Genomic DNA, 27533 nt, shown 5'->3' on the forward strand with positions numbered 1-27533 from the left:
TCATTTTTAATGGCTTTACAGTATTTCACTGAGTGGATATCATCATTTAGCTTACCCAGTTCCCTGTTAGAATAAGCATGTTATGCATAAAATTCTTTTTATATGAAGGATTACTTTAGTATTTCCAGAAGTAGATTTTGAAGCAAGCAATGTGGATATTTTTAAAGCTCCAAATTCATATTTTTGGAAAAGTTTTTAATTGCAGACTAGTTTTCCTCTCTGTTTAGATTTATATATGGGAAGTGAAAACTGGTTTCAGTGTTAGACTTGCACAAACACAATTAAAGAACATAACTCCATTGTTACCATATGTTTCCCAAAGCCAAATATGTATGATATCTGAAGTGTTAATACTACTATCTGTTTTTATTAATTTGTGTGGATAGTTGAAAGATCATAGGATTTCTTTCCCCCCAAAAAGAAAATCTGAAATGATAAATTTCAAGATTTTGTATTAAAAGCTGTAGAAAGGATATTTGTAAAGTTTTTATTTTAGGCAGTGTTTTCATAGAAAAACTCATTGTTCAGAAAAAGTTAGACCTGATAATATATGGGTTCACTGCTTACACATTAATCTTTCCTATTATTTTGAATTTAGCTATTTTTTTAGATCTCATCATTATTGCCTAATTTTTTTAAATTGTGAATTTCATATCTTTTACTTTCAAAGAAGTATTTTTGTTACGTGTTTGACTGTTCTAGTTTTTCCCAGATATTAGTAGCTAAATTTGGCATAATGTAATTTACCAGTCTTTTCGGAGGGAATATAATGTATAGACACAGTTTTTATTTTTTCATGTGTACTTTGACTTTTATTCTCATTGTATTAAAGCAAATGATGCTATGATTCCTAATTAGTTGAGAATATATAACTTAGTGGGATAAGTTGCCTAGAAATGTTTCTTGGTTGTATAATTTTGTTTATCTGGAAAAGATTACAAAATTTTTAAATTTCTTTTGTTAAGGATGGTAGAAGCCTTACCCTAGTACATTATGGATCTTTCAATGGGAATTCTATTTTATATTTTTAAATACACACTAAATCATTTAAAATAATATACTGAATATGTATTCATTCTTATTTCTTTAGTGCTTCAATTTAAGGTCTTTGGCCCCATGCTATTTTAATATCATTGGATGGATGGATATTTATTCATTTACTATAAGGGAGTTAGTTTAATTTGTACTTGAGCTAAAGTTTTTTCTTTTTTTTAATAGTTGTGTGGAATTTGACTTGAATGTAAACAATATTGTTGGAATAAGAAACACATTCCTTCTTAGAACTTATGCATACCGTAAGTTTTTTGTTTATTTTCAAATAATTATCAGCTTTTGTGTTTATCCTTCATAATTTTTTAAAAGATGTTTGTAGTAAACATTGACATTTCTTTGTGTTTATGTGTAATGTCTTATTACATGCATAATATGTTGCTACATTAAAATTATACTACCAGAGTTATAGGTCAATAAAATGAATTTTGATAATGAGTAATTTTTTAAAAAGTAACTAAGGTGTACTTTAGAAATAAAACACATTTGTGATGAACACTGTTTAATGCACAGGTAGGCAGTGCTCTTTTTATTGGCATGGAATTGGGAAATGATGTAAGCTTTCAAAGAAGCTATAATATCTTCTTACTATTTTTAAGTTTTAATTTTACTTTCAGTTGAAAATCGAGTTCGTCCATTAGTACTGGTGATTAAGAAGTGGGCAAGTCACCATGAGATAAACGATGCCAGTCGTGGTACTTTAAGCAGCTATAGTCTTGTATTGATGGTTTTGCACTATTTACAAAGTAAGTATTATGGTTTTTTTTTTTTCAGTTTTTAAAATGGAACTTGATTATGGTGTCTTCCATATTGACCATACCTTCAGATAGCATTGTTTTTAAAAGTTCTTTCTAAGGTCCATAAGATGATATTTTTTATATTGTTGCTTTAAACAACTGTTTTAGAAATGTGTTCCCTGGAAAATATTAAAAAGAAGTTTTACTGTGTTTCTATTTTTTGACAGTTTTCTGTATTCATTTTATATTTAAAGAACTTTCACCACTGTATAGTGGACCCATTATCTTGAAGCAGATGAATGTTTGGAAGGTTTACAAAAATAAGCTCGAGCACCATTCATCATGTTTTTTATTTTCCACTTGAGACAGAAATTAAATGATTTTCTTGTTGGTCAAAGAAGCTTTTATTCCCTGTGAGCTGGCATGGAGATTGGTGAAAGACTTGATGTTTATGTAATAGAAGACCATCTACCAGGATGTCTAGAGTCTGATCTGGTCTGGGTTAATGATATTCTGGGTTAATGATAGTAAGATTGATGTTCACATCCTTTGACTCAATGGTTCCATTTCTAGGAATTTATCCTAAGGTAATAATCAAAGATACATGTGAGTTTATTCATAAGGCTGTTTTTCATGCTGGTTTTTGAAATAGTAAAAGATTAGAAATAATCTACATTTTTAAGAATGGAGAATGACTAAATTAATTATAATAACTCCCGATATGAAATTTATACAGCCACTAAAAATCATATTTTTAGAATATTTAATGTTATGAGAAAATATTCATAACACATTAAGTCATATACAATGTGATACAAATTTTATTTTTAAAATAGTAACTGTATTTGAGTTTGTATATATATATTCATATGTATAACAAATACTGAAAAGGTATGTGCCAAAAATTTATCAGGTTATATATGGACAGTAGGATTTGTTTCCTTCACATATTATTTGGAGATGTTTTATAATATGTATTAAATAAGAGTTTATTTTTATTTGAATGATGGAATCGTGATTTTTTTTTTTTGAGTTAGAGAGAATTAAAGTAGTTAAATGAGTCAAAATTTTATGAATCAGTCATCAGAAAGGTTCATCTTCTTCGCTGTTAAAAAGTTTCAAGCTAATTATAATACATAAATTTTTATTGTGACCAGTTTTAAGTATATGCTAGTTTGATGATTGATTCGATCCTCTAAAAGGATTTGAAACATGATGTTGGCTCTTTTAGATACTGTTTTATATATCATTAATCGTTCTCTTGTCCAGTTTTGCAGTTCAATCTGAAACATGTGTTTTGATGCCTTTTTAATGAATTCCGTCCACTTGCGGATTGCAGTTCATGTTTATTAAAATTTGAATAGGTTAGAAATAATTCCTGTAAAATATAAAGAATAATACAGCAGGCATTCATGTGCCATTATCTACTATCTATTCTTTTTTTTAGTTTTAGTTGTGATTTAAAAATTGGATTGACTAAAGCATTTAACATGTATGAACATCCATCTGTGTCCTATATCTCCATTCTTATACGTTACATTTTAAATTTTGATTGCCTTCTTTAGAAAAGTGTACTTTAATTACAAATGCCCCAAGGTGGTTTTGCAAGCAATTTGAAAATTCAAACATTAGTATTTTACTAATGTAATGCAATCAAACATTAATGTTTTACTAGTGTAATGAAATCATGGTAAAATTTGGTTTAGATTTTGTTAAACATATTTTATTCCTGACACAGTGGTCCCATTCATTGAGGTGGTTTGTAATTTAGTGCACTGTTATCAACGATTTCTAGGTCTTTGTTAAATGACATTTGCTACCCACAGTTGATGTGCTGCTCTGTATTTTGGCTAATTTAAGCTCCTCCTCTGTTGAAGAAATTAGAGAGATTGAAATAAATAGTTAGTTTTTTTTTTTTTTTTTTTTGTCGTACGAGATTCTGTCAGGTATGTTAAACAGTTCTAGCTCTGGCATAATGAACTAGTGTTTATGATTTGGCCAAGTCAAAAATTGGCTATAATATTCTCATTGGTAATAGGAATAGTTGGATTAGATGACCTTTAAGTTTTGTTTAACTTCTTAAGTGCTTTAATATTTTTTTCTGCCATGAACAGAAAGGAAACAGGTCCTCTATATGTAGAAAGGTTAAAAAAAGTAAGCATTCCTTAGGATACAAGTCAATAATAGACTTCATATGCTTGTATAGTGACTGATGAAAGCATGAGGAGAAAACCCATTGAGAAAAGATTTTAATGGCAATCTAAGATTAAGAGTGAATAATAAAGGCAAAAATATCAATTAGTTAGAATTAATAATATGAACGAAGGTTCATGGAATGTTTATCATGTTACCAGGTACAGAACTGTCTCTTAGGCATTTTAAACTGTTCTTGCATTTTTTAAATTAATGGTTACTTAGTGTTGTTGAAAATCTTCCTTTTTTTGGTTGAATATTTGATGAATCAGTATGGAATGTGTATGTGTACAAATTTGCGAGGTCTAACTAGAAAACTCTCATATGAGCTGCAAAGTAAAATCTTACAGATTATCTATTCTCAAAGTGTTACCTATTGATCACATGCAATAATAAGCTTTTGTCTTATGTTGCTTTTGAGAGAGACATTTGAAAGATCGAAGTACAAAATTTTGAAGTCAAAATAGATGTTAGAGCTAGATTCTTCCGGAATGTATGTTGCTTTGGAGTTAAATAAATATTCGAAAAACTAGTAAACTTGTTGAGGTTACTGTCAGGATAGCGTTAGTAAATAACTGCTACAGTATACTAATTGCTTCTGTTATGATTAGTGTTTTTAAATCTTGAAGATTGTCAGACAGCGATTTACTGAATGATATTCCTGCCCTCCAAAGCTTCTAAATTGCTTAGTTCTAAAGACTCTTTGTCTACTGAAAGACCCTAAGCCAGTGGTTAGTATTTGGTTTTCTCTCTTAGGATTCCTATTATTATTCTAGAAGGAGATAAACTTAAAAAATTCTCTAACAACCTTTTCATCCTTATAATTTTAATTTATTAAGAATATTCAGTAGGAAAGGAATTCATGTTTTTTAATTAAGTAAACTAATTTCTAAAAATTCGACTTCTATTATAATAAAAATTATTAGAAAGCCATTAAAAATGTCCTACAAGTATAGACTTTTATAGTTAAAGTACATGGGGCTTGAGTTTATTTGTAGAGTCTTCTAGAATTTTAAGCATTTGAATGCATATGGGAAAAAATATGTATCCTTATTTTCTACGAGTGATTCTGGTAAGTAATGAGTGAGTTTTTTCCCCCTGTTATTCCCAGTCATACACTGTGAACTCTCAGTCATACACTGTGAATATTCCAGACTATCATGGAATTTTATTTTATTTCAATTTTCAACTTGAGAATGAAGCATGATACAGAAGGGAAATTTAAATACTGTGTGGTAGAAATTTATACATTTACAGTCATAGTTGGAAAACATGTAAGTTGGTCATAATGATTGATCGTATATTCATTAATGTACTCTAGAAGTCATTTAAAAGTGAATTAAAAATTATTACTGGCTTCATTTAATTCTAATGTATTTCTCATTATTAAATAGTTTATCCTGTGGTTCTAATTGGTCTTTAATCTTAAAGAAATCTTGAAAATGTATTAATTGTATCTTAACATACTCAAGACATTATACATTCGTTATTGTGACTTTTAGGCACTTTGCCTTTAATGTTACTCCATTTATATCATGATTATGTGAAATTACTGTTAGTAATGCATTTAGTGAGGTTCGATTTGGGTAAAGCTATTGAATGGTGAAGAATGATAATTAAAAAATATAGTAATATGAAGATAACGATTCCTTTGTATGAAGTTTTATTTTCTAGAGAATTGGTATATATATCTGACTTTAGATTTCTAAACTTTGCTGAGGCCTTCTTTTTAAAAATAATGAAGTTGAAGATGTTTTCCAGTTTTTTTCAATAGGTCAATTTCTAGAAACTACTTCAATTTTGGTATTATTGTTAGAAGAAGTTAAGTAATAAAGGGAGAGTTGTGATAGAACTATCGTTGGACTATATTATTAGACTGTACTTAAAAACATTTTTTTTTTAATAGCTACATACATCTTTACAATATCCATTCAGTATCTGTAGAGCAATCCTTGTCTTGCTTATTTCATGTGTGTCTGAATGTGGACAAATGATGTGTGTCTATTTATTGATGGCCTGTTATTTTAAAACCATGTAAGGAACATTGGTTTACATAGAAATATCCATAGTTTGTTAGCAAACCGTAAATTATCAAATTAGATATATTTTGAATTAAAATTTTTAGGGGTCAGAATTAATTTCACAAAATATATAGAAACTGTTAACTTTTAGTAGAAACCCTTATATTCTCATACCTGGGGGTCTTAGCTGACAAATTATTGCTTTATAAAATGAATTATGTGAATCACAGAAGCTTTAAACTTTTTCTTTTTATAGCCCTACCTGAACCCATCCTTCCATCCATCCAAAAAATTTACCCAGTAAGTGTTTCTTATAAATTATTATAATACATATTATGACAAGTATATGTGAGACTATTATATGTAGTATTAATGTGAATATAAAAATAGTAATAGTTATCTTCTAAGTATTGATAACATTTTATATATAGGCTGAGGCATTGGCCACTAAGACATTAAAAATGTTTCATATACTTAGAAGACTCTGATATGTATTTTGTTACTGGCAGACAATCTGGTCATTTTTGTTAATGGTGAAGTTTTTTGCATGATGCTTATGATTATCACTAATGGGAATTAAATTAATTTGGTCAAGGCCCATTTGGACTCATTCCAGTTTTCTTCATGCTATTTTTAAATATAGTGTATAGCATTTCTTTAGTTAACTCAGAAGTTTTTCAGCCTAGTGCATGTATACTTTGGAAGCAGGGAAGAAAATTAAGAAATTAAACAACTGGATAATCATTACATCTTTCATTTGATCTTATTAAGTAATACACCAACAGAGGTAACGTTAGTACTCTCTCCTTGTGTGTATATTAAGAATCTTGCTGAAATTAATTGGCAACACTCAAGAAATGAAATGTACCGACTAGAAAAAGTTTAGTATATACTCAGTTTGAGTTTAGAGAAACCTAGGTAATGTACATATTCACAATCTATATGAATACTTTTGTTTTTTCTCCACTTTTTTGTGTTCTTTCCAGAATTTTCTGTTTCCTTGTTTTATAGTCCCACCATTTCTGTTTTCCTCCATAGTCATCCTTGTACCTGGTTTTATTTGGAGGTATTATTTAAGCTATTTGTTTAAGATGTTTGACTAACCTTCTGAAATCATACAATTTTACCTCTACTTTCATAAATTTACTAAATGGTCATATCACAAAAGAAAAGAATATGTAGTTTGAGTGGTCAGTATTTAAAGAACTTATTTATTTTGTATGTAGCACACAAAATGTAATAAATATACTTGACATGGAACCTAAATGAAATATAATTTAATTCTTGATAATTGAGAAGAACTGGTGTTTTTGTTTTTGAACATTAGTTATTATTGCAATACATACATGCAAGGTGCCAGATAATAAAGGGTTCACTGTAATAAAGTTTTGCTGTTGTGGGGCCCTCCCAGATTGTGGTGGGTTGTTAGAAGATACCAGTTGTAACAAGAATCTTTTGGAATCTGGGTATCTATCTTCCTCCTTTTAAAAACTCCTTTTAATTTCTGTTATTCTGTTATTATTATAATGAGTTTCCAGTATAGCTAGAAATCAGTATTTATGCTTTTAAACATTATAAAAATGGAAGGATTAAAAAATATAGGAAGAACAGTAACTTGAACTTTTAGGTCTTATTCTTAAATGGTTTCCTCCATAAAGCATTACTTCTTTATTTAGCTCATACTGAAAGATCAAACGTAATGACTGGGGGTGTTTGCTATTTCATTGTATTGTCTCGACTTTATTTTTCTTTTTTCTTAAAGACCTAGATTTCAGTGTAGAAAGAGGTGCATATATTTTTCAGCATACAAAGAGTTTAATAGTTAAACTTATTCTTTAAAGAATCTATTGTTGTGTATTGAATAGATGCTTCTATGGAAATCTCACTTAAACCCTGTACGTCGTGGAACACTTTTTACTAATAAAATGCAGATGAAATCTCAATTTAATGCACTATGCCGAGAACAGAGGTATTACTTTTATGATAAGGTACCCAGGTTCTTACTAATATATCCTAGTTCGAAGAGCCTCATTTTTTCTTCTGTTTCATTTTTCTAATTATCTAGCTTTCTCCCATGACAGTCTTGACTTCTCTTACCATATACTACCTCTGACTCTATATTCTCCAATTCTATTTTGCTAATCTTATTTCTATACCTGTAACAGGCTTTAATACTAGCCCAGCCTTTAAAAATATTAATAGCAAGACATACTAGATTTAGGAATGTCTTAACTTGCATTCAGATGGGAATACATAGTCATTAATGCAGATTATCTTTACTATAAGACTGATGAGTACACGGATAAGGACTTACTACACACTCTTAACAGGACTTTTTATTTTATCTGAAACCTGTAAGCTGATCAGTAGATTGCTTTTCTCAGAGCTCCATTTGAGGGAACGAGCAAATTGGCTTGTGTTTTATTTCTAGTAACTATCATTTTAGTATCTATTTTATGTCAGCACACAACATTATCTTTAATCCTAAACAAATTTGTAAGGTATCATCCTTGTTTCACGTGAAGAAACTAAATCTTAAAAAAGTTACTTGATTGATCCAAACTGTGTAGTCACAAATTATGGATCCGGAAAGTAGTATTTTTTTTAATTTACTTTGCTGACTGAGGAAAGGCAAAATGCTAGTAGTATTCACTCACTTACCATTTTATCTAATTTCTGTTGCTTATTACATTTTATTTGTGTTTATCTGATTATACCTATATAAATAGACGTTTCTTTAAGGAAAGCAGGTATGATAAAATTTCAGCTTGTGTAAATAAGTTTGAGAATGTCTAAAAATAAAAAAGAAACTTTAACAAAGAAAACTTTGTTACTTTACAAGGGGACAAGGTTTTTTTATATTTCGAGCTTCTCTAATATAGTTAAAATACAGTTTAAAAAATAAGAAAAAATTTTGGAATAGAAATAAAATATGTTCAGTATATTATGCCCTTTTTAGTAATTTTTATAGTTTTCTCAAAATTTGATAAAATATTTTTAAAATTGGTATAATATTTCAATTCAGTTATATATTAAATTATGAAAGAAAAGGATGAAAGAAAAATATCTTTCAAAAGCTACATCATAGTATAGAATTATTATTACTGCTTAATTCTTGTTGACTTATTAAAACAACATAAGTGATAGAGGGAAGAGTTTTTACTGAGTTAAAGAAATGAAGTTGAGAGAGTTTAAATATCTAAACTCAGATTAAGCTTATGAAAGGATCTTTATTTTAATGTAACCATATTATGATGAGATTTACCTAGATTTATGCTAGGTAGATTTATCAGGATAACTTATATTTGTTTCCTTTCCTAACGGTATCTTCATATTCCAGGAAGTTATTTATGCTAACGAAATAGAGATGTAAGAAAATAACCCTCTTTTTTATAGTTGTGAAATACAGAATTCTGACAATGTAGAGTTACTCTGTGCAGTTAAATATTGGAAATACATTAAATTTTACATATATTCATATTTACACACATACATGTAGCAACTTTATTCAGTTTTAAAATGTGTATAATATGATGAGGGATTTAATTAGTTATATAAAACAGACTTTAAAATAATACCTTTGGAAAGACAAAAAATTTTAGTGAAAACTTTATTAGAAGACTTTTTTTAAATGGCAAAAAACTTTTTTTAAAGTTAAAAATAAAGGAGTTAACTTTGAATTAATACATTAAAAGTTATAGGACATAACTATACTACATTATTGTATAAATGTAGTTATAGTATAATGATGCCTGGAGTAAACTAAATGTAATTTAGGGAATACTATTGATGCTATGCATTATATCATTCAATCTTTATACAATCCTATAAGTACTATTATTTTCATTATGTTATAGATGAAGAAGCTAAACCTTTGGAAAAGCTTTAAAAAATAGCTGTTACATTGTGTTAGTTAGATTGTCTTTCCATGGATTTAGGTTGTAATTTTAAGGCTGCTTTTTCCCTTTTGGCTCTTTATGTGCTTTCTAATATGTTAGCTTAAATTCTACCCAAAGTAGAATTATGTTATTCTTAAATGCATAAGTATTATGGGGGAGCTCCCTTTTTAAAAAACTGATGAAATTTTTCTTAGAGCAGAGAATCTTTCTGTAATGTGATCGGTTACCAAAAATGGAGATTTCTTGAGGTTAAATGGAATTCCTGTTTACTTGTAGCTTCTTTTGGACCATCATTATTGTTATTATTATTATTATTATTGATTTTGCTTTCAGTTCTCCTCCAGTATGTATGACATAGCCATTTTTGTATATGACCATGAAAAAGAACAGTGGAGCAAAGAAGAGAATGGTCAAATTGATCCAAGGTCATTCAGCATTTTAGTAGAGTAGGTCTCACAACTTCAGTTTTTATCTTACAATTGCTGATCTTTTAAAATTATTTAAAAAAATAAAAATTTTAAAGGTGGTTCAACAGTTTTAAACTTCACATAAGAAAATGTTCTGTTTCATCATCAACTCATAAATTGAATGCTTATTATGCCACGTGATAGAAATCAAAATTAATAAGAAGCTTTCAGAGCATAGTGACTCACTTTTCTTTTTCTTGTCGTTTGAACTTAAATTATACCTTTTTGTTTAATTTGCCAGAAAATAATATTTAAGTCTCACCGTTTTAAATATGTTGTCCCAAATTCAATTTTACAAATAACAAGTAAGAGACAAAGGGTGGTAGAGGCAGTACATCTGTTCTTCCTTCTGCTTTTACTCTTTATTATAAATGGAGGCTTCCTTCCTACTCCTCCCAGTCTTAGAGACAATTAAGATCGCTACTTGTAGTACTAAATCTGTTAGAAGTGTAAGGGGAAGTCCCAAGTTCAAGAGTGCCTGCTTTCTGATTTGTGGTTGGAGTAGAATTTTTCTTGTGAGAGAATCACTTCTTGGTAGTTAAAAATTATTCATAGAATTATAGGTAATGGGGCAGAGGAAGGTATTTTTATTTTCTTACTCTTTTGTTTTTTATTGATGATTTTTGAATCATCAATAGATAGATATACATTAAATAGGTATACTGCCCTATTTCTCTGTGTTATAACTCAGTTATTTGGAGATCCTCTATTTTTTAACATTGGAGTTATTTACACATTACTAATTGAATTGGTATCAGTAAACCCCAGGTCGATCTATTGTAGTTTGGAACCTTAAGTAGTGTAGTTGTCATTCTGTGGCCTTAACCAATTGCCTTTTTTTTTAAATCTATTTCTACTCTAATGGCAAAGGAGAATATAGAAAACTCTTCTTGAGGGTACTGTGCAAATTATGTTAGATTATTTTCTAACTTATGGACATGCATTAGTTCAAGAATATCTGTAGTTCATTTAGTATATTTTAGAGCCAGAACTTGCTGCTAGTAGAGGAAAAATTAGCTGTGAAAATGAATGGCATATCATAGGCGAAAAGAACAAATACTCATTAGTATTCTTTCTAAGAATTGTGTTGTTTGGTCCTGGATTGCAAACAAATGATATCCTCTTTTATGAATATTGTGAAAGTTTGCCAAATATTGCTTGCTGGTATGTTTCCTATGTTTCTTTATTTCCTTGCCCTCTTTGTCTTTTCAAGTTCAGTCCATGTTGAATGACTGTCTTCTTTCTACTATACAAAATACAAAAACAAAACAAAATTTAAAAAATCTTAAAATTGGTGTAAGTACTGTTTTTATATTAAAGTTACTTCTATGGCATTTGAGAGAAATTTTAAGTGGCAGTTAGAACTCTTATTTTGTGCTTTATATAGCTTTCATAAAGTACAACTGCTCCTTGTAGAAATAATTAAGAAGGAGATACTTCTGTGAAGAAATCTATATGGGATGGAATGTTGGTATGTAAAGTAAGGTTTTATTTATGAGTTAGGAAATCTTTTGCCACCAAAGGGATCCATTTGGTTAACTGAGTGATATTGCTCAGTCAAGGATTAGAATATCTTAGTTTTTCATATACTTTCTGGCCTATTCCAAACACTAGTAAAATCTTTAGTGGAAGAAAATCTTCAAATTTCCACATTTTCAACATAAAGAAAATTTCTTCTTTCTTCCTCAGAGAGCCTTAGATCAGGATTTATAAAGTTTTTAGTTGTATGTTTTAAATGACTTTACATTTTTCCCATTTTCTTTGTGACAGGAATCTTTTAGTCCTGCTATTCAGCTGCACCTTGTACATCAAGCTCCAAGTAATGTTCCTCCTTACCTCTCAAAGAATGAATCAAATCTTGGGGACCTCTTACTGGGCTTTCTTAAATACTATGCTACAGAATTTGAGTAAGTGAAACCTCAAATTGTGTTTATTCATTGATTTGTAAGTAAATGTTACAAATTGGTCAAGAAGCTATATTTGTCAGTCTGAATGCTGTAAAATTGTCCGGAAATGTGTAGTTTATAAAACTTAATATTTGATGATTAATGATTAGGAACCAAATAGATTTTATATTTCTAGCTAATAAAAAAAATTATAGTTCAGTAAGCCCAGTTTTAGTTGATTTCAGTAGTGATCCCATTTTATATTTAGCTGGCTCTTTTCATAGTAGGACTGAATAAATGTTTGTGTTGATCCTATGTAGGTGCTATATGGTTCAGAAATCTCTTTTTTAGGAACTTGTAAAGGGGGGGCTTACATCGTAGTAAAAAACACAGCTAAGACAAACTTGGTAAAAGATCTACGTAATACCTGATACCTGAATTAAATAGCTGTATTAGCGTGATATACAAATCAAAGAATATTCCTTTTCCTTTTTTTATTTTTTTGCGGTGGTATCTAAGCATGAAACATTAAAGTATAATCAAACTGGACAGAACTGACAGTTCTCATGGGAGATCTTTGTTCATAGATTGCAGCTCTTCTGATCAGTTTAGAAAAGCTTGAAGGAGAAAGAGGACTTAGGAGTTGTACAAAGTTAGAGTACAGTGACCATAGGATACCACTTTGAAGAAGTTTGGAGAGGGAATAGTAATAATAATAGTAATAAACTGTTATTATTACATGGGAAAAACTGTCCTAAACTGATTATATGTATTATCTCATTCAGTTTACATAATAACCATATGAAATAGTATTATATTGTACCCATTTTACCAGTGAGGCGTATAGAGAGGTGAAGAAACTTATCCCAAGATCTCACAGGTAGTAAGTGGAGTATTTCAGATAACACTCTAATATGATTTTTTTACTGCAATGTTGGTATTGCCTTATCTGCTATGATGTAGTAGCTCCAAAGAAAACTTGACCCATATAAAATGATTTAAAACATAGGGCATGAAAGATGAAGTGTTATTTAAATTCCTCCAAGTAAAGCTTATACCTTACTATTTGTACCTGTTTAGTTTACAGTTGTGTCTCCAGTACCTACCCCAGTGCCAGATAGTGCGTACTTGACAGATACTCATTATAAATAAATAATTTTGAAGCAGAAAGTAGGATCATGGACATGATTCAGAGATCCTTTAGATGACTTAAAAATTCCTGAATTAGGTTAAGAAAAGGTGTTGGAAAAGTGTTGTAGGAAACTACTTTAGTAAGAATGAAGTTAACAATAATCCAGATTAAAAAGGACCTAAATATAAATCTAGGCAATATGGATAAAAAGGAAGAAGCCTTCATTAATATGAAGATGAGGAAAGATTTAAGACTACAGGAAATATGGCACATAAACTGTAAAGGTTAATCTAGAATTAAAATGTTGCAATAGCAATAGCTATTGTTTAGTGAGTATTTATATACCTAGTGTCCTTAGAATATGCTGAGTTATTCCCATATACTATTTCATTTAATCCTCAAAATAACCCCCTGTTAAGTTTAGGAACTTTGTGTACTTGAAAGGTGCCCATGGCAGTACACTATATAGTGAGAGAACTGAGATTCATGTATCACTTTATCCTGAATACAAAACCACAATCTTAATTGTTAGATTGTATTGGCATCATCTGTTGTGTTATGTAAATTAGGGATTGGGAGAAGTTTGTATAGAGGGAGAAGGATCATAGGAGAAGTATATATATCTGCTACATATAGTTTAGGATTAGAGCGTCTGCATACACATACCTTGAAAATCACTTTCTTTGTTGGACTGAAACAAGATGGTAGATGTGCAGGTTTGTGTTAGTATAGTATTAACAAAAACTAGCTTCCTATGCTAAATGATACTGGCTAGGATGCTTTGAAAGAGGTTTTGAACTTTTGTTATCACTATGATACATGATTTAGGAGTCGTCTTCCCTTACTCTTTCACCATATAATGCATTTGTTAAGCGCATTATTGTTTTTATATCAGATATTTTCAGCAATTTGACTGTAGAGAGCACAGCCAAGAATGTAGTCATGTTAATTAACTAGGTGCTATACAAAAGAATTCTCGCAGCTGTTAGAAATGTTTGTAAAAATTTCCTCTAAACTTTGAGATGTTCAATTAAAAAGTTCTCTGTACTTGAAGACAGAATTAAGTGTCTTTTAAAAGATACTTGAGTACATGGTATAAATGTTGCAGAAATTTTATATGGCCATTTAAAAATTACTAGGATTTTCTTATCTACTTCACTTACAGCTTTCTCTTAAACACTGCTGCTGAAAATTGTCAAAATGAAGCCAGGCTTTTAGAACTGTACCTGGGAACAGGGAACTGACAAAATAGGGGGAAAATTGATGAGGTGGCTCAGGCAATCTAGAAAAAAATAGAATGTAATACTTTTCTATTTTAGCAAACAAAATAAAAAATTAAGTTCTAAATATCTTATAGACTCATAGTTACTGGGGAGTCCCTGTACCTTGAAAGGTACCTATTTTGTAATCCTCTTATGCCTAATCACATGCCATTATTGCTAATCTATCTGTTGAATTAAAAATACATACCTACAACTTAAACACATGCATTTTTAAAAAAGAGAAATTACAAAGGTCCAATTTTTTAATCTTTTGTCTCATTTAATCAATGAATCATTGAGTCTCTACTGTATACCAAGCTATTTTTTATGTACTGGGGATATAGCAGTTAAAACAGACATGAATCCTTATCTTCATGGAGCTTACATTGTAGTATGGAGAGGTGTTTGAGTTACTGTTCATTTCTAGATGCTGTTGGTGTTATAAAGGAGAATGGTCTTATTCTTAAGAAGGATATGCCAAAGAATAAAACGAAATTTCATGATATCTACAGCTTAACAAATGGTTCAATTCAGACACAAGCAAATGTGGCAAAATGTTAACTTTTGAATTGTTTTTGAGTTTTATGCTGATTTTGTTTTTCTCTTTAAAAGATTTTATAATACAAAGATGAAATAAAAATGAGATTGGGGATGAGAAGGAACTAACCTAACCTAAAAAGAAAGACTCATTGAGATAGGAAGTAAGCCAGTAGAATACAGTGTCTTGGAATCCAAGGCAAAAAAAAATGTTTTATGGAGGAGGGAGTGATTATCCAAGTCACATTTTTTGATATGTCATATACAAAATGAGAACTAAAAGCTGACCATGGGAGCATTGGTCTATATGGAGACCACTGGACCCTTGACAAGAGCAGTTTCTATGGAATAATGGTGATAAAAAGCATCAGTGGTGTGGGCTTAAGAGAGGAGAGGAGGAGAAAAATTAGATACAGATAAGTTAGTATATATAAACTCTACAGTTTACTTGTAAAAGGGAGCAGAAAAATGGAGTAGAAATTGGAAGATTAAATGGGATCGAGCTTTGGGTTTTATTTTTAGAAATGAGAAATAACCCATCTTGATGGCAAATTTGATGATATCAGAAAAAGACAGTAAATCGTTAAACAGTATATATACTTGTTCGAGTCAAGAAGAGTTCAAATCCAGAGCACAAGTGGAATAGGAACATAGACAATTAATTAATAAGAAGAAAAAGCAGAATATGTATATATATGTACATTGGTAGGTAGTAGCATTTAAGGTCTTTTTGAGCTAAGTCGTAATGAAGTTAAAGTGATCATGAATTTATAGGTCATCATGGTTGCATATTTTCCTTCAGCCCTGTTTAGCTGCATGGGAAAGGTTTGGAGTAGACAAGATTGAATTTTAGCTGTGTTTCAGCCAAGTTCAGTTCAGTGCAGCAAGAGTGTGTAAGAGAGTCGAGGGGATATACAGGCAAGTAATCTTAATAATTGACCATGGACAGAATATATTAAATTTAATCTTGAAAGTATAGGCACAGGGATAAATGCCTGTATGATATTCTGGTAGTATTTTCCAATAGTCAGTTGTAAATATTGGCCTGGGGCTTAATAGAAAGGTCAGAGCTGGAGAAAAAGATTTGGTTTAAAAAAAAAAAAAGTGTTGAAGCCTAGGATGGGTGCTTTAGCATTAGAAGTTAAAACGAGGCAAGACCCGGATGGACACCAACACTTAAAGGATTAGGCAGAAAAAGAGCCAATCAAAACAAAAGGATTAGAGTAATATTTTCTCTCTGCTTAAGAATTTTCAAATCCCTAACAAAGTTTTCTTTTTGTTTGCTTCCCACCCCTTGATAATAAAACAAAGCTATATATATTCATTCACTTAATTTGACTAGTTGTACTATATATGCAGCCATATGGTATCAGACCCATAATTTTGACTTTGTTAGACTTAAATTTTTCTTTGTAATATTACCAAAGACTACATTTCCGATTTAATCAGTCATCTCAAAGAGTTAATAGATGAGTACCAGTCCATTATCATTACTGAAGAAAAGAAGCAAACATCTTACTAATATAGTCTATAATCTCAATTTTATATTCAAAAGATTATTATATATTATCAAATCTATTTTAGATTAAATTAAGCCCCATATCTGTTCTATTCTTTTGTGAAACATCCCTTTTCCATAGATTGTATCTTATTTTACACTTTATTAATGAGTGACAATAACTGATTTTCACATGGCAAGGAAATTATGGTAGAGAAATATGGTATAATAAAAGCCTTAGTTTAGGGCCTATCTTTTAAAAAGTAAAATATTTAGGAAAAATATTTCTAAATGACCATTTGAATTCTACATTTAAATTCATCTCTAGGAATAAAAGTAGTGTATAAGTTATATATCATGTTTTATGATTTGAACTATTTAATAATTTAGAAATATTTAAATGTTCTTTGAAAATGCAGTAGATTGAGTCAGTCTAAATGGTAGTGATTCAAAATATTCTTTTTTCCCCTCTATGAAGTACTTCAGATGATATAGTCATTTAAGTAACTGCATTATTTGGGTTGATTAAAGGTTGAAGCTTAAATGATGTGTGGTTAGGAATGATAAAGTAAATATAGGTATGTCACATATGTTTCTGGGGCCCAGTTTAGAACCAAGTACTAGATTGCATATAAATTCAGGATTGGATTTAATAGAAATTAGTGGTGAGGAGAATTTCTTTGGTTTAAGGAAGTGAAAGTTGTAATTTAACTTTAGGACATAGTATTTCAATATTCTAAGCTCATCTTAAAGAAAAAAATTTAATTACCCTTTTTTAACATACTGTTTCCAATTTTAATTGTACTGTAAATTCAACTGTAATTTGACATTAAGAACAAGCAGTCTCAGGAAAAAAGTTCATTTTATTAGTGAAATTTGTCTGAAATAGAATATAGTGTAGTAGCACAAAGTATAATTCTGCTATATTCTTGTTTGGGTCAGGCATGTGGTTATATGTCTCCCCTTTATATAGTTTTTGTAAAGAAAATTTTAGAAACGTACTTGAACCAATAGAGCAATGTACTTATTTTCTCTTTCAAATCCATAGTGCTGTACTTGAAAGATCTAAAACATCTACTATTAAAAATGCGATTTCTCTTTGACAAACTACTTATTTTTTAAAAGCATGCTTTCTGGTATGTATTTTTAAAAGAACTTAAAGCTGTCTTTGCAAATTTCTAAACTGTACTCTCAAGAAAAATTAGAAAAACTAGAAAATCATAGTTTTGGCATCTTTTTCAATTGTCAAACTTCATAAGATACAACATTTTCTTTAGTATTTAACGTATAAATTAATCCGTTTTCTAGAAACAAGGGCCATTCTGGACCCATGGTTATATTCTTACGGATTCTTTATCTGATAAATAGAGGAAGAGTAGGCCAAGTGTTGGAGTTGGAAGGTTCCAGCCATGGTCTTTCTCTTCTTACTAAATTGGTGGAGAAAGCTAAATATGATTGGAAAAAGGTATCAGCTGTTCTTTCCCCAAGCTCATTTTTCTTTTGTGTACAGGCTGAGTAGTCATACATTTTAGAATGTTCCTTGAAAAAAAAAAAAAGTACTTGTACAAATTATTATAATTGCAAAGAAATTTAAAAAACAGAATCTAAGGTTTTTATATACCAAAGACTGGACAATTTACCTTCAGACATCCTGGTAAACTTATTTTACTTGAATAAAACTTCACTATTAGTAGCCACATCTGAAATATAGTTATATATGTTTTTATAGGGTATTAATTTTATTTTCCTAAAACAACATCTACTTCTACTTTTTCTTAAATCTTATAAATAGATATGTACATGATCAAAAGTTATTTAATAATATCAGGAAACAACACAAGATTACTTCTCTCTTAAATAAAAAATTCAAATTGGAGAATTAAGAATGAGCATAGTTTTCATGTTTTTTTGATTACTTACACCTTATGATATTACTTCACTTATTCAATAAATAAGTATCGAGTGCTTAGTTTGGACTAAACATAGCTGAATAGTAAAAAAACATAAGTAATTCAGCATCTTGGAGCTTTCATTCTGCTTTGGGGAGACATACCATAAACAACAATAAATAAGCAAATTGTCAGAATATAAGCGCTATGGAGAAAAAAGAGAGAAGGGGAAATGGAATTGTGGTGCTCAGGGTTGAGGCAAGTTTCAGTATTCTTTAACAAAATCGGAGTAGGCCTTACTACTGATATAATAAAAATAATAAAGGAGAAATTAAGAAAATAGTTTAAACGATTGATGTGTTTCTTCTTATAGCTGGAACAGTCAAATGATATCAGTTCGTGAAGCCAAAGCCATTCCCAGGCCTGATGGTATTGAATGGAGAAATAAATACATCTGTGTAGAAGGTAGCTTTGCCACAACTGTTATTTTACCTTCAGTTATCATCATGGTACTGAGAGAAGTACTTCAATAATTTCAGCTTATATTATAAAGTAATAAATTTATGTTCTGAAGTGGTTTGTGTCTTTTAGTTATGAAATTATAATTTAATTTTAAAAATTATTTAAAATTCTTTAGTTGTAAGAAATAATAAACATGGATTTAGGCGTTTAGTTTTGCCATTTGGTAAGATTTGAGCAGTCTTTATGCATCCCTCATGCTTATAGTTGGTTGAAATTTAATTTCATGACTTATAGGTAGAAGAAAATATTATACATGAGATGATTCTTATATTGAAATGAGTTCTTTTATATTTAAAATACTGATCTTGATGCAAGCTAGATTTTTATGAATAGAAATTGATTTTACTTTAAAAATTAAATGCTCTGAAGTATTCTGTTCTCTAAAATTGTATTAGTTGACTGTTTCTTTAGGTGGGTGGCAAACTGACTTTAGAGGCAAAATTGTTCTCACAGGTGGCAAGTTGATGACTTTTGTAAATCTTGAGATAAAAAAGAATAAAGAGATTCAACATTTGTAGGAAAACATCAAATTTAGAATATTTTAATCTTGGATTAGATGCCATATCTTAAAAGTTTGTGAAAATGAAATTAAATCTCCTGCTTTGGTGTTTGGTTTGCATGGTGGGTGTATATTATTTTAGTTACTTGTGTTCTTTTGAATATTAAACACTGTTGTAAAGTGCTATGCATGATGTGATCTGATAGTTTGGCATATGGCATTATTCTGTTACAAAAACAGTACTATGACAATAAACTCTTTTTTAAAATAGCCTTTCTAAGCAATAAGAAAGTAAACAAAAGGAGTTTTTTAAATTATGGGCCTGCTTAGACTGTATGAGAACTCTGAAGTTAACCTCGTTATGAGATTTTCTATCCTTTTACACTTTTTCCAGGTCCTTCCTCTCAGTCACCTTTCCTGTGTTAAAGCAGCTTCATTCTTCTTCTCTCTAGTCCCTCTCTTTCAACTTTAAGGCACACATAGTTCTTCTTATCCTTTAAAAATTTCTGTTGACTTGATCCTCCTGGCTCTTCTAAAAGTAGTTTTTTTTCTTTTTCAGTACTCAAATTCTTAAACTCTAGTTAAATTTTTACCTACTTCTGGAATTATTTCAGCTATCCCATCTCACTCTTAATGCCTTTAGTTATCCTCCTTTTTATCTCTATTATCTTCAGTTTCCTTGTCTTCTCTATACATTTTTTTCTCTATATATGGTCTCTTCCCTCTTGTGGATAAAGGTTGAGTGAGTCAGGAGTGAAGATGTGGAAGGTAATGGCTCTGTTCTTTAAAACTCTTCCTTTGTTTTCTTCCTGTCTTTTCTACTTGCTATCCTGTTTTTCTCCTTTCACTGCCAAATTTCTCATACAAGTGAAATTCCTTTTTCTAAACCATCCGTTCACACCATAAGTCTCTTGACTGTCTTTCATCCTCACCAGTATTATGCCTCTATTTTCAAAGGTATTAATCTTTCTGAAGTGGTTTATAAGTCGAATTAGACAAATCAGTGTTTGTTTTTTTAATTAAAATTAAATTTCAAATTACCTTTCTGTGATATTTGACACTGGCCACCTCTGTTGGATATAGTGCTTTATTCTTTTTGATAACTCTTTAATTCTTTATTTATATTCCTTTAAGTAAAAGTCCTTGACCTTCTATAATTCTTCAGAAATCTTATCCACTTTTATAATTTAGAATTAACATACTTATGCTGATGACTTTATTTTTAGTTATCCTCTCACTTGAATTCTTTTTGCCTTACTAGACATTTCACACCTATATAGAACTTTTTTATATGCATAAGTCTAATAAGATATTAGTTTGAACCATATGCAATTGCTATTTTCTAGGTCAAAACTGTCAAATATTGACAATTTCATATAGTTCAGCCAAAAAAAAAGCTGAAGTTCTTATTTTAATAATTTCTTGTTTATATATGTGTTTAACATTACAGAACCTTTTGATGGAACAAATACAGCTAGAGCTGTGCATGAAAAACAGAAGTTTGACATGATCAAGGATCAGTTTTTAAAGGTAAACAGTGCTTCAGATAAACTCTTAAAAAAAGTGGATTAGTGTGCTTTGAAAATGAAAAAAGGTATATTTAACTGGACAGAACAGCCCTGGTTCCTGGGTGGTACAATTAATGTGGTACAATAGGGAATTTATTACTTGGACTTAGATATAACTTCCCTTCAGAGAGTCTGGCTCTGCTTTCATTCACGTGGCTTTCACTTTTGTGGAAATAAGCATTTCCACAGTGAGTTTTTAAGGTCTCAGAATGACTAAAACCTGATGGACTCTTTTGCCTCCTAAAGTCGTATTTATGTTATATATATTATATATATATATAATATATGTATGAGCTGTAGTTTATTCCTTAGCGCTTTAGTCCACAGTGTGAATTTGAATTTACTCATCAGTAATTTTGCTAGTTGTGGTTCTTGTCTTTAAGGAATTCCATAGTATAGTGTAGAAACACATTGACAGAAATATGTACAATGAGATAGAAGAAACGCTTCATAGAAGAAAAAGATCAGCGAAGTGCTTCATAGAAGAAATGCTTCATAGAAGAAAAAGATCAGCAAAGATCATTTTAGAGGCATACTTTATCAAGACATACTAGTGGACTTAATATTTATGATAATTAAAAATGTAAGCATATCACATAAGCTGTCCTTCAGATTAGGCCCACTCAGTTTGTCAAGAACAGAAAATTTTAAGTGAATGCTACAAGACAAAACAGACATTCAAGAGGAAATATTTTTGTTTGTCATTTAAATTGAGAACTCAAAATAGCATTGCTGGGGACTTAAGAGTATAGCATAAAAAAAATAGTATTGCTTACATTGCCGTTCTTATTGATGAGTGAACTTTCATTAGGAATTGTTTAATTATAAAACCAATAGTTTTAGTCAATTGAACAACTAAAGTGAGAACAAACTACAAAGATCTGCCGTCACCAGGAAGTCAGCCAAATTTTTAGCTTGTGAGTAAGAATTTCAGTTTTTTTCTTACCAGTTCTGTTTACTCTTTTTTTTTTTCTAGAGGCATATATAAAATACTTTTTTTATAGATTTCCTTTTTCCTTCATAAATACTATTTTTAATTGAATATCTTACTAGATGCAAAATAGTCAATCAGGTGATTGAAGTAATCTTCCCTTACCTCTGAAACCTAAAGGTTTCGTTTTAATTACTTTGTACCTTGTCATTTTAGATGAAATTATTTAAATCTATGAATAAATGTGAAAATTATATTTTCATACCACCTGTGCGCCCATTTCTTTATTAATGAATCGAAGCCACACAAGAATAGAGTTTTTAAATAACATTTTCTTTTCGGGTAACAGAAACAATACTTGTACTGTGTTGAAAACTTGGGAGATAAAACATGAAGAAGAAAAAAATCACCCTAAATTTTACCACCAGAGAGAACTATTAATTTTCTAGTAACTTTTCTTTCAGTCTTTTGTTCTTCATATATTTTAGGTTTTAAGAATGATTTTTCTCTCTCTCCCAGTCATGGCACAGATTGAAAAACAAAAGAGATTTGAATACTATACTACCTTTAAGAGCTGCTGTCCTGCAAAGATGACTGGCTTCTATTAATAAATTCTTCTGAGAAATAAAGAACAATAGTAACATCATAATGCATTTTGTTTACCTCCATCATGGTTTCTTTTTAATTGTTCTTGTTTTCATGGTTTTTTTTTAAGAAGACATATAAAGATTGCATATTTTATTATGACATTTCCTAATAAAACTCCTTGATTTAAAGATGTATTTTTGAAAATGTTTACATTGACAATTAGTAATATTATGGCATGAATTTTCAGGCGATCAAATAAAATATTTTAGGGGGAATTATCTGAACAAATAAAAGATTTTTGACATAACTTTAATTATACCACATGCTAATACTGAGGAGATGTATAGAATTTTGGCAAGAGTCTGATTCATACATACTTAAAGTATAACCTACAGTAGTAGTTTGTTGCCTGTCTGTTCTAGTAGAGTGAAGATTCAAGTCAGTTATTCAGTTACTTGAAGCAAAATGAAATCTTTTATTTCAGTGAAATCACTGCAGAGGCATGAAATACTGGACAATTGCCTTAAGTCTTCACTTGACTTACCAGGATAGACTGAGGCTTTGGATGTGTCTGTATTAGCATTCCATTAGTACCTCACATGCTTTTGATGTACTCTTGAGATTGCTTTAAATTTTTTGTTGAAACAACAGTACATTTTGCACTGTAGTAATATGAGCACTAACTCTGTATTGCACAGCAGTTAGTGAATTGTTTTAAAGAATCAGTTCCGTGTAGAGCATTTTGAAAAGACTAAGTCCCCTGTGCTTTATGATAGCTTAGTGCAATGTGCACTTTAGCTTTACTTCTCGTTTTCGTGCTTTTATTTTCCCTGTGACGTGAAGCAACAGAAACATAAAGATCAAAGTTGAGATTATAACCTATTGATAGTATCAGATTTTTTTCTGTGTACAATTATGGGATTGTAATCTAAACTGGAATTTTTAGGCAGTAAGCCACTATAAAATGTTTTGGAGTAAGACATAAAATTATTATAAATAAAAGCTTAATGTTTGTAAAAATATCTTTTTTAGTGTTTCTTTTCCACATGAAGAAGTAGTGGTGGCTGCTAAAAAAGCTACAGTGTTTATTAAGGTTGTTTTGGGGTTATGTAAATATTTGTAAGTTTGTCAGTACCTGTACATTTAAATATGAAAAGTAATCTTGGAAACAATTTTAACTTTTTCAAAAGGACTGTGTACAACTTCTTTTAGACCTGCTGTGGCACAGTTTGTACCTCTAATGTATTTGGGTTTTTTTGCAGACCAGTTCAAATGCTGAGACTTTCGCTTTTCTTTGACTTGTAAAAGGTGGATATTTTCATTTTCATTTAAATTTTTGTATAATGTCAAATGGAATAAAGTTTATTATGGAAATTGTCGATGTGACTTTTTTTTCTGTGAAAGTCTTTACTTTTGAAATGAGATTGAGGTTGTAGTTATTTAGAATTGAACTGAATCCAATTATTGTGCATGATTATTTAGGTTATATAGAGAATCTTAGAATCAAGTTTATTTCATTGTTAAGCCAAATAATGACAGTAACGCCCTTTTTTCTCTGGCAAGATTAGGAATGAAGCTTTCCACATAGGTGAAGTTTTTAGATTACTGATGTTTTAACACTTTTAAAGCAATTAAGCTTTATATATTCCTTTCCTTGGCAATTTTTCTAAAATGCATTACATACTGTGCAACTCTTCTTTATCAGAATGTATTGAGTATAATTAATATTCTAAAGATGACTTCAGGTAATCATTATGAGCAGTAAACAGTAGTCATAGTACTGTATATACTGTGCAGCTCTCAGGCATGGGAAAGTGTGTGGGGTGTTCTGCTTCTATAAGTATTTTGACATTTTTATGATGTTTCCTAATAAAGCCCCAGAAGTTACCACGGTGTAGACTTCTTTGCTTCCAATTTTCTCAGCTTTCAGTGACACTCTTTCCCCTGCCATCTTAGTTCTGCTGCTTTTCAGCTGTTTTACTGTAACAGATCAAGAAATTAATAAACATATACCCAATACAATATTAATAGACTGAACCCTAAGATTTATATCTTGTGACAGCCAAATATGTCAAATAAGTGGGTTGTTAATATGAGGTTTTTAGACTTTGAAATTATTTTCAATATAATCATGTGAATAATACATTCTTTTTTCTATTTATATCTATCTGACCATTTCTATATATTTGCATGTATTAAGAGCAGTGTCAAAGTTAAAATTGTGCAACCTGTATTGTAATTCTAAAATTTGGATTGGTTTGAACTAGGATCTTTGCAAATAAATCTCGGTTACTTTTAATGTTCCCAAGAAATTTTGAGTTAAATAACAGGAATATACAATGGCTACCTCTAGTTTTGATTACTGTTTTAACAGATTCTCATAGCTGCTGTTGAATTCTCGTTCTTGGTGAGCAGTCATTTGGGGTTACTAATGAAAAAGCCTCACTTGTGTTAAGAGAATGAATATTGCTGATGTTAAACCTGATTTAGTGAATGCTACAAGGCTGGACTCTGCTGCCTTCTCTTCTCATGCACACTACTTGATACTATATTGTATCTGCACTATCTGCAGTTCTTTGCCCACAGACCTAATACATGCATACAAGCTAGTGTAACTGGTGAATACTACCTAACTTACATTCATATATAGCAACTCTATGAATAGTTTGTTGTAATTAAAAATAAATGTTAGCTGTTCTAGCCATAAAATCCTCATGAAAAGAATATGCATTGTAAACTTTGCTCTACCTGTTGTGAATATTCTACAGATCTGGTCCTGTTCTTTTAGTTCATGGAACATTCATTAAGCACCTCCTATGTGCTAAGTACTTTGCTAGCTTCTGGGCTTGTAAGATGGGGATGGTGGGACAGAGATGAGTAAAAACTTACAAGTCTACTGAGGGAAAGAGACAATTTAAATACAGGATAAGGTCAGAACCCGGAAGAGGGGTATTGAGCTTAAGCTGGGGATTTCAGAGAGAGGTGATGATCTTGAATGATGAGTAACTGGTAAAGGTGGGAGAAGCCTTTAAGGTGGAAGGAACTTAAGGCACAGTGGTGTGACGATAAATGTTGGGAACCATAACTTCTAGAGAAGAGACCAGACAGATAAGATGTGGGCTGTTATGCAAGTGTTTGTCTTTCTGAAGAGGTTAGGTCTTAGTCCTTGAGCAGGCAGAAGCCATTGGGTTTTAAGCACGGACACGACATGATCCAACCAAAGGTCTGGGGATATTTGGGTTGAGTTTAGACAAAATTAGCCTTTGGCCAGTGTAGAGAAAATTATCTTCAAGGTTTAAGATTAGTGGAGATAAAAATTTCCTAATTGAACAATCCAGGGTCTTCTGAGGAAGAGAATACACAACTTATTGCTTTGCAAATGTGAAGGGACCCAATGCTCAACAGTGGTTCAAAACTGGACTTTAGAAATGGGCAGGCCTAGCTTTGTTTCCCATTGGGTCACTTTACTAGCCACCAGACCTTGAGCAACATAGCTATCCAAGCTCTTTTGAGCCTCAATGTTCCCATCTGTAAAACCAGCATTGCAGTTAAACCTACCACAGCAGAGTTGTGAGGAGATAATGAAGGTGAGACCCTTAGCCGAGTGCCTGAACTTTACAGTGAGGGCTGTGCTCAGTAAGGAGTAATTATTTGTTTGGCATAAAGAGTCCATAAAGTAGCTTGGCTGGAAACAAAACCTACCAAAGCCCACTCTAGAGGAAAGAGGCGGGGCTGAGTGCCTTTCCTCCTTTCAACTCCCTGGTTCAGCCGGATGGAGCCTGCGGCCCTTGGAGTGGTGGGTGATCTCCAGTTGCCCCAAGGGCCTGCCAAACATCTGCCTAAACTGGGGCGCGGACGGCTCGGGGAAAGTTGGCAGACGCGCTGGCAAGAGGAGAAGCTGAGCCCGGGCCCCAGAAGCTCGGTGGCGAAACTTTTTGACGCCTTCTATTTAAAGTCGCGGGGCTCGCCCGCCCCCCGGGCGGGGAACCCGAGCTGCCCCGCTGGGCCAGTAAGCGCAGTCAGAGGGAGAACACCAGGCGCGGCGCAGGCGGCTCCGGCTCCGGAAAGACGCGATGGCGAGCAGCGACAGCAACCATGCCACTGAGATCTCTCTCGGCTCCGACGGGGACGAGGAGGCGACCAGAGGGTTCGAGACGGAGGAGGAGTCAGAGGCCGAGGAAGACGAGACGGCCGCGGAGTCGGAGGAGGAGCCGGACACCAGGTAGCGCGTGCCCCTCTCCTCGGGCCCGCAGCCCGAGCGCGCGGCCCGGGGCCTGGAAATGCGGCCGTGGAGGGCAGGCGCTTCGCAGGGCAGCTTTTCTTTTTAAGCACTAGAGTTCATTTCCAACTTTCTTTCTGGGGGCTGTGCCTTGGTAAGAACTTGAAGGTGAAGATGACTCCTATCAGCTGGAGTGACAGGCCCGCCTGCAGCAGCTAAGTTAACCCCCCCTCCCCCTTCCTCCTTCACTACGCCCTCCCCTCCCAGCCCAGCTCCTTGTGACTTGCTGCTCTTGTTTATTCCTGGGAGTTTACCTTAGGGTCCTGCCTAACTACAAAAATATGCTGAGATGCTGACTTTTGGCCCAAAGCATAGGAACAATCTTAAAAGCCTGAGCTATAGGAGAAAGGGGTATGGGATGGGAGTCGGGGTGGAGGTGGTGGAACCTTCCTAGAACCTTCAGATGACTAGGAAGTGTCTCTTGGATGGCTAGTACTGGGCTAAGTTGCTATAAAGGGACTTTATTTTGGTGCAAAGGCCCATAAAGTCTTTGGAGAAAAGAAGCATGAGTTTCAGTAACCCCTTTTCTAAAAATGTTGCTCTTTTTCCCCATGGCCTCAAGTATCAGCTTTTTA

At 31.8% G+C, this 27533-nt stretch overlaps 2 protein-coding genes across 10 annotated transcripts in view; both read left to right on the plus strand.

Annotated features, from left to right (window-relative positions):
• PAPD4 (poly(A) RNA polymerase D4, non-canonical) overlaps window positions 1–24057 on the plus strand; it is a 48636-nt gene extending 24579 nt beyond the window's left edge. For 5 of the 9 annotated variants that reach the window (XM_023522910.1, XM_023522906.1, XM_023522914.1 and 2 more), the window contains 7 exons: window positions 1219–1295; window positions 1650–1796; window positions 6258–6301; window positions 12138–12274; window positions 18945–19036; window positions 21043–21122; window positions 22580–24057. In XM_023522910.1, coding sequence (XP_023378678.1) covers window positions 1219–1295; window positions 1650–1796; window positions 6258–6301; window positions 12138–12274; window positions 18945–19036; window positions 21043–21122; window positions 22580–22699 — 697 coding nt within the window. In that variant the 3' untranslated portion in view covers window positions 22700–24057. The remainder of the gene's footprint in view (window positions 1–1218; window positions 1296–1649; window positions 1797–6257; window positions 6302–12137; window positions 12275–18944; window positions 19037–21042; window positions 21123–22579) is intronic. The other 4 variants (XM_011377362.2, XM_011377379.2, XM_023522925.1 and 1 more) reach the window with 3 other exon arrangements.
• Window positions 24058–25116: 1059 nt separating this feature from the next.
• CMYA5 (cardiomyopathy associated 5) overlaps window positions 25117–27533 on the plus strand; it is a 97933-nt gene continuing 95516 nt past the window's right edge. Inside the window, exon 1 of the mRNA XM_011377392.2 lies at window positions 25117–26901. Within this exon, the coding sequence (XP_011375694.1) occupies window positions 26753–26901 (149 nt within the window). The 5' untranslated portion in view covers window positions 25117–26752. The remainder of the gene's footprint in view (window positions 26902–27533) is intronic.

This window comes from Pteropus vampyrus, unplaced genomic scaffold, assembly GCF_000151845.1.
Source record: "Pteropus vampyrus isolate Shadow unplaced genomic scaffold, Pvam_2.0 Scaffold11, whole genome shotgun sequence".
NCBI lineage: Eukaryota > Metazoa > Chordata > Mammalia > Chiroptera > Pteropodidae > Pteropus > Pteropus vampyrus.